The sequence below is a fragment of the Nicotiana tomentosiformis genome, chromosome 12 (assembly GCF_000390325.3).
Source record: "Nicotiana tomentosiformis chromosome 12, ASM39032v3, whole genome shotgun sequence".
NCBI lineage: Eukaryota > Viridiplantae > Streptophyta > Magnoliopsida > Solanales > Solanaceae > Nicotiana > Nicotiana tomentosiformis.
In genome coordinates, this window is record NC_090823.1 from 45123581 (window position 1) to 45128747 (window position 5167).

Genomic DNA, 5167 nt, shown 5'->3' on the forward strand with positions numbered 1-5167 from the left:
TGACAGAGGAACTAAAAAAGCTAAGGCATTGTTATTAACAAATTTAATTAATAAATTACAAGCATATTCTCAAGGAAACAAAATACTAGCTCACACAAAGCCATTATACCTGCAATAAACGCAAGGTTCTTTCAGGTATGAGCCATACATGCTAGAAACCAAATTAGTAAGTTTACTGTACGGGCACCGTTAGAAAAGAATGGAGAGTTGGAGAGAGGGAAAGGCCGCAAAGAATGGCTGTCCCTTGACATTTCTCTCATTAAAGCCTTCCAAAACCTTAGCTGCACGAGTTGGTCGGGCTGGTGCATGCCATTCTTTACAAATCAATAACGCAAAAAGAAACTTCCATTTCATTCCCCTTATTATTCCCAATCTAGAGAAAGGCCGACCACCCACCCACTCATCCACGCCCTGATCTGATAGCATCCTAGGAAGTTCAACTCTATTCAAGGACAAGGATGAAGCTTTGGAATCTCAAAGATGGCTTTTAACAATATGTCAAGCTAAAGAGTTATAAAATAAGGCCATTAGACTTCAAATGCAATTAAAGAAGCTTTTAATTGTGGAGGACGAGCTCAAGACCAAAGGAGATAAATTATACAAGTTTTATAATTATTTGATGGCCCAAATTGAAGTCCAAGAGGAGGAAGATTGGGTCCCGAACTCGGCCCTTGAAATCTAGTAAAAGGGCACCCAGAAGAGCCCAAAATGAGCTTAAATGAGATCCAAATGGGGGTGTTTGAAATGGAGCCCAATTAGAGTCCAAACCAATGGCCCAAACTAGTAGTTTTAAGGTCCAAATCTTTCCCAAAGGGATTTGGCCGCCCCCTATCTAATTTTGTGACTTTTTTTATTTCTTAGCAATCACCCTACCTAATTTTGATGACTTTGTTACCCCTTAGCAGCCCCCTACCTAATTGTAATGACTTTTTATGTCTTAGTACTCCTATAAATAAGGAGTTCTTCTCATTCATTGAGAGACTTCATTATTGATTAAGTATATCATACTTTGAGAGTTCTTTTGAACTTTTGTTACTTGTGCTTTGAGATTTATCTTTCAACCTTTACTAGTTCATAGTTCAAGGTAGTAAGATTACTTCTCTATTGTGATATCTTTGATTCCTTTGTGGTATTCTTAGAAGGCGATTAATACTAGTTATTAATTGTTGTCTCAAGTTACTCATAAAGCGATCAAGATCCGAATCTATTATTTTGATTTGCTTTTAAGTAAAGGCATTTGATTTCTTCAATAAATCAAGACGTTGTTGCTTTGATCTTGTCAAGGCTATAGAACTTGCGTTCTTGGAAGTTCTTGAAATTCTTTCCTTGAATTTTCCCATATCCTTTATTTTCTGCCCTTTAGTTCTAGTTGTTTAATTCCTTATTGTTATTGCTTCCGCATTTACTTTTCAAATTCTTACTCTAATTTGGATTCTCGACCTTGTCGTTATCATGATCCCTTCATTCTAACTCTTTCTAACGGCTGGCCGAGGCGGCGATTAATTAATTCTCGCCACGGCCTGCCTATCAACTACAACTCCACTATTATTATTGGAAATTTTCATCATTTCATATTATTATTGTTGCTGCGGTTTATGTTGTGATAGTTGTCAATATGGGGGAGGTCATTTCTAAGAACCCTGAGAAACACGTGTCATCGTCGCCATCTTCTAGTGAATCGGAGCGCGACGAGTTGCAACTGTTGGAGCACGCGCCACCTTTTTGGAGGAACCGAAAGAGGTTATCCAAGCAACTTTCTATGTGCGAGACTCCACGTGATATTGCATGGGAGAAACATCGTCGTCAAATTCTCCTCCAGGAAAGGAGGAAACAAGGGATTCACGACCCTGGCGACTTGACCGACGAGAACCTCAATGAACTCAAAGGCTGCATCGAACTAGGATTTGGGTTCAACGAAGAGGAAGGTCAGAGGCTATGTAGCACGTTGCCGGCGCTCGATCTTTATTTTGCGGTGAACCGCCAATATTCCACAAGCCCAATCTCGAGCCACAGTAGCAAAAGTTTATTACCCTCTCCCGCTGGATCCAGCTCGTTGTCGACATCTCTTGGAGGTAGGTCCTCCTCATTTGGAAGCCTTAGGAGTGACTCCGCAGATGCATGGCGAAATTTTAGCCCGGATATGGCTTTTCTCCTAAGAAAAAGACTCAGGTTCCAACGTCAAATCTCTAAGCAAAAATTATATTAATAATCAAAAGAAATAGTAAGTACAGGTATGAATTTATCCTTAAATTTAAAGCCAAGGGCAAAGAGGAATGAAGAATGTAACAAACATATATATACACACGCAAAAGAAGTGGAATTCTAGAGAGAAAATAATTTCTAGGAGGGGATTAGAATAACTTATATAATCCTCTCCCAGTCCCACTTTATTTAATTAGTTCATTTTGTTTGACTATCTAAAATGAAAACTTGAAACAACATCTGTGTTAAGAATGAGCATATATTTGTTCAATTTTCTAGAATTTTGTAACTTACTGCTCTTCCATTTTTGTTTATAAGATTGTAGTTTATTGGACAAAGTTAATAAGATGACAATTAAAAGTGTTTTATTGATAATATGCGCAGGAGATGATCCTCAACAAGTTAAGACAAAGCTGAGGCATTGGGCACATGCAGTGGCATGTTCTGTAATGCAGTCCCATTGATAGGGTGGAGATGGATTGTACAGAAAATAAAAGTTAGTCAAAACCTAGTCTTATGTCAAGAAAGAATGATTTTGTTTTCTCAATATGCAAACATTATAAATGGAACAGAGCCTTTCCAGATTGTTAATCATAAGGTAAGGAGTGGAGTAGTTTCATAATTTGTTTGGAGAGAGATAACTTTTAATTCATTAAACAGTAAAGGATACATTCAAAATGCTCAAAGTTATCTGCTTAGCTTTCTGGATTTTTGATTCCCACAGAAATCTGATTTGTTTTCCTTCCATATATCAGCAGATTTTTGTTCTTATTTTTCCTTTTATATTTTTATTGGGAACTCAAAATTAAAAACAAAATGGTATGAACTATGAAAACCGACAAAAAGAGAGATAAAAGTGCTTCGTTAGATCTGCAAAAGCGACTCTGATGCAGCCTATGTTTAAAATGGGATGTATATGAAAGTTATATGAATGTAGATTTTATTTCTTTTTGTCATAAGTATCTCGTTTCTCTGTTTAAGTTTATGTACATGTAGAAAGTTGAATGATATTGTCTACCTTGCTTACCAATGAAATGAAATTTTGTTCTATGGATTTTTGGTTGTCATAAAGGAGGGAATGAATTGAAAGGAAACGATAAGAGAAGCCATAAAAAAATAAGGAAAAGATAGTACGAAAGGCACTTCCTTTATCATGAGTTTAGCTTAATGGATTCCGAGGGGTATGACCAAGAGAACCCCACTATTTTAACCTTCATAACCCCAGCATCGCCAACATCATGCTTTAGGGAGAGAAACAATAATAGCATGATACGTAGATAGCCAATCCTTACCCAAAATCACCTCAAAGACGACCATACTAAGCAACAAATTATTAATGCTAGTCGGATAACCCCCAATAATAACCACACAAGACCGATATATACAATCTACTACAATAGAATTACCAACATGTGTAGATACATGGACATGAATATCTAGAAAACCACGAGGCCTATCCAAATAAGGATCAAAATATGATGACACATATGAATAAGTAGACCCCGGATCAAACAACACAGAAGTATCTCAATGACAGACCGAAACCATACATGTGATCACTACATTCTAAGTTTGACTTTGAGTGTGCTTTGGTGTTATCGGACTCCAGGCGGTGTTCCAAGACCTCAGATAGGTTCATTTTAATGATTGGAACTTGTGCGTGAAGTTTGGTCATGGTCCGACATGTCTAAGTGTGATTCGGACGCGTTTGGCGAAGTTTGAATATTCGAAAGTTAAAAGAGGTATTTTGATCATTGATTCGTGGTTTTGATGTTATTCGTGGCATTTCGAGTCTTTGGATAATTTTGGATGAGGTATTGGGACTTGCTGATCGGATGGGGTCCCGGGAGCCTCGAGTGTATTTCGGGATGGTTTTGGATCATTTCTTGATGTGTTGCAGTTGCTAGTTTCTTGTGTGTTGGGTATGCATCACTTTCGCGGATGGAGGTCGCAATCGTGAAAGGTTAAGTGGACTGGTGAAGACTTTGTTCTTCGCGATCGCATAAAGGGTGTCGCGATCGCGAAGCTTGATCAGGTTGTTCTTCATGTTCTCATAGTGATGATCGTGAACACGATGTGTTTTGGGGGTTGGCTTAGGTTTGGGAGGTTGTTCATCACGATCGCATGTCTTGGATCGCAATAGCATAGGATAATTTCTAAGGTGGAGGTTTTGGCCTTCGCGTTTGCGTAGGCTTGGACAGGCTAAGCTTCGCGATCATGAGAGGGTCCTCATGTTCGCGTATGAGGATTTAGTGGGCGAGGCAGGTCGGCCTTCGCGATCATCAGGGTGTTTCTGCCATCGCGAAAAAGGAATCGTTGGGCAGACTTCATTTTATTTTGGGACTTGGCTCATTTCTGTAATTTTTCACTTAGGTTGTGCGGTTTTTGGATCTCTTTGATGGGAGATTTTCATCATCTATTATAAGGTAGAAGAAAACATAGAATGGTGTTTTTTGTTTTTTACCACAAAATTGGATATTGAATTGGAAATAAATTATATATTTGAGTTCGTGGTGCTATGGGTAATGTTTATTTTCGAAGATTTTCACAATTCGTGCACATGGTCCCGAGGGTTGACTTTATTAATTTTTCGAGTAGAGTTGGGAATTATTATAAATTGTTAAATTACGAGTTTTTGAGTATATTTTGATTGGTTTGCACGTTGTTTGACTAGTTTCGGATCATTTGCCATTGATTCAAGGAGTTAGAGAAGCGTTCAAGCTAGTTATCGGATTTCGGAGCAAGGTAAGTCTCCTGTCTAACCTTGTGAGGGGAAATTTACCCCATAGGTGCTATAATTGTTATATGCCACATGTTGTGGAAGTTACGCAAGTATGTGGTGACGAGTGTCCGTGCATACACTAGAATTCCTGATTAGGTCCGGGTAGACTTAGACTCACGCTTTGCTGTAATTGTAATATTTGAGTTATTCTTGCATGTTTAAATACTTTAAATTACATTTTGC

At 38.2% G+C, this 5167-nt stretch overlaps 1 protein-coding gene and 1 long non-coding RNA gene across 2 annotated transcripts; one reads left to right on the forward strand and one right to left on the reverse strand.

Annotated features, from left to right (window-relative positions):
* Positions 1-348: 348 nt before the first annotated feature.
* On the reverse strand, positions 349-1565 carry LOC138903652 (uncharacterized). Its single transcript, XR_011412991.1, has 2 exons — positions 1441-1565; positions 349-399 (listed from the first exon to the last, which is right to left on the reverse strand). It is a non-coding gene; the product is annotated as an uncharacterized lncRNA (long non-coding RNA).
* Positions 1482-2929, forward strand: LOC104095822 (uncharacterized). The gene is made up of 2 exons (XM_018770649.2): positions 1482-2072; positions 2587-2929. The coding sequence occupies exons 1-2, from the start codon at positions 1616-1618 to the stop codon at positions 2664-2666; spliced, it is 537 nt and encodes a 178-aa protein (XP_018626165.1). The 5' UTR covers positions 1482-1615; the 3' UTR covers positions 2667-2929.
* The last annotated feature ends 2238 nt before the right edge of the window (positions 2930-5167 follow it).

Coding starts and splice junctions, on each gene's coding strand:
- LOC104095822 (XM_018770649.2), top strand. CDS start 1,616: ATGGGGGAGGTCATTTCTAAGAACCCTGAGAAACACGTGTCATCGTCG. Junction 2,073..2,586: donor GTTGTCGACATCTCTTGGAG/GTAGGTCCTCCT, acceptor TAATATGCGCAG/GAGATGATCCTCAACAAGTT.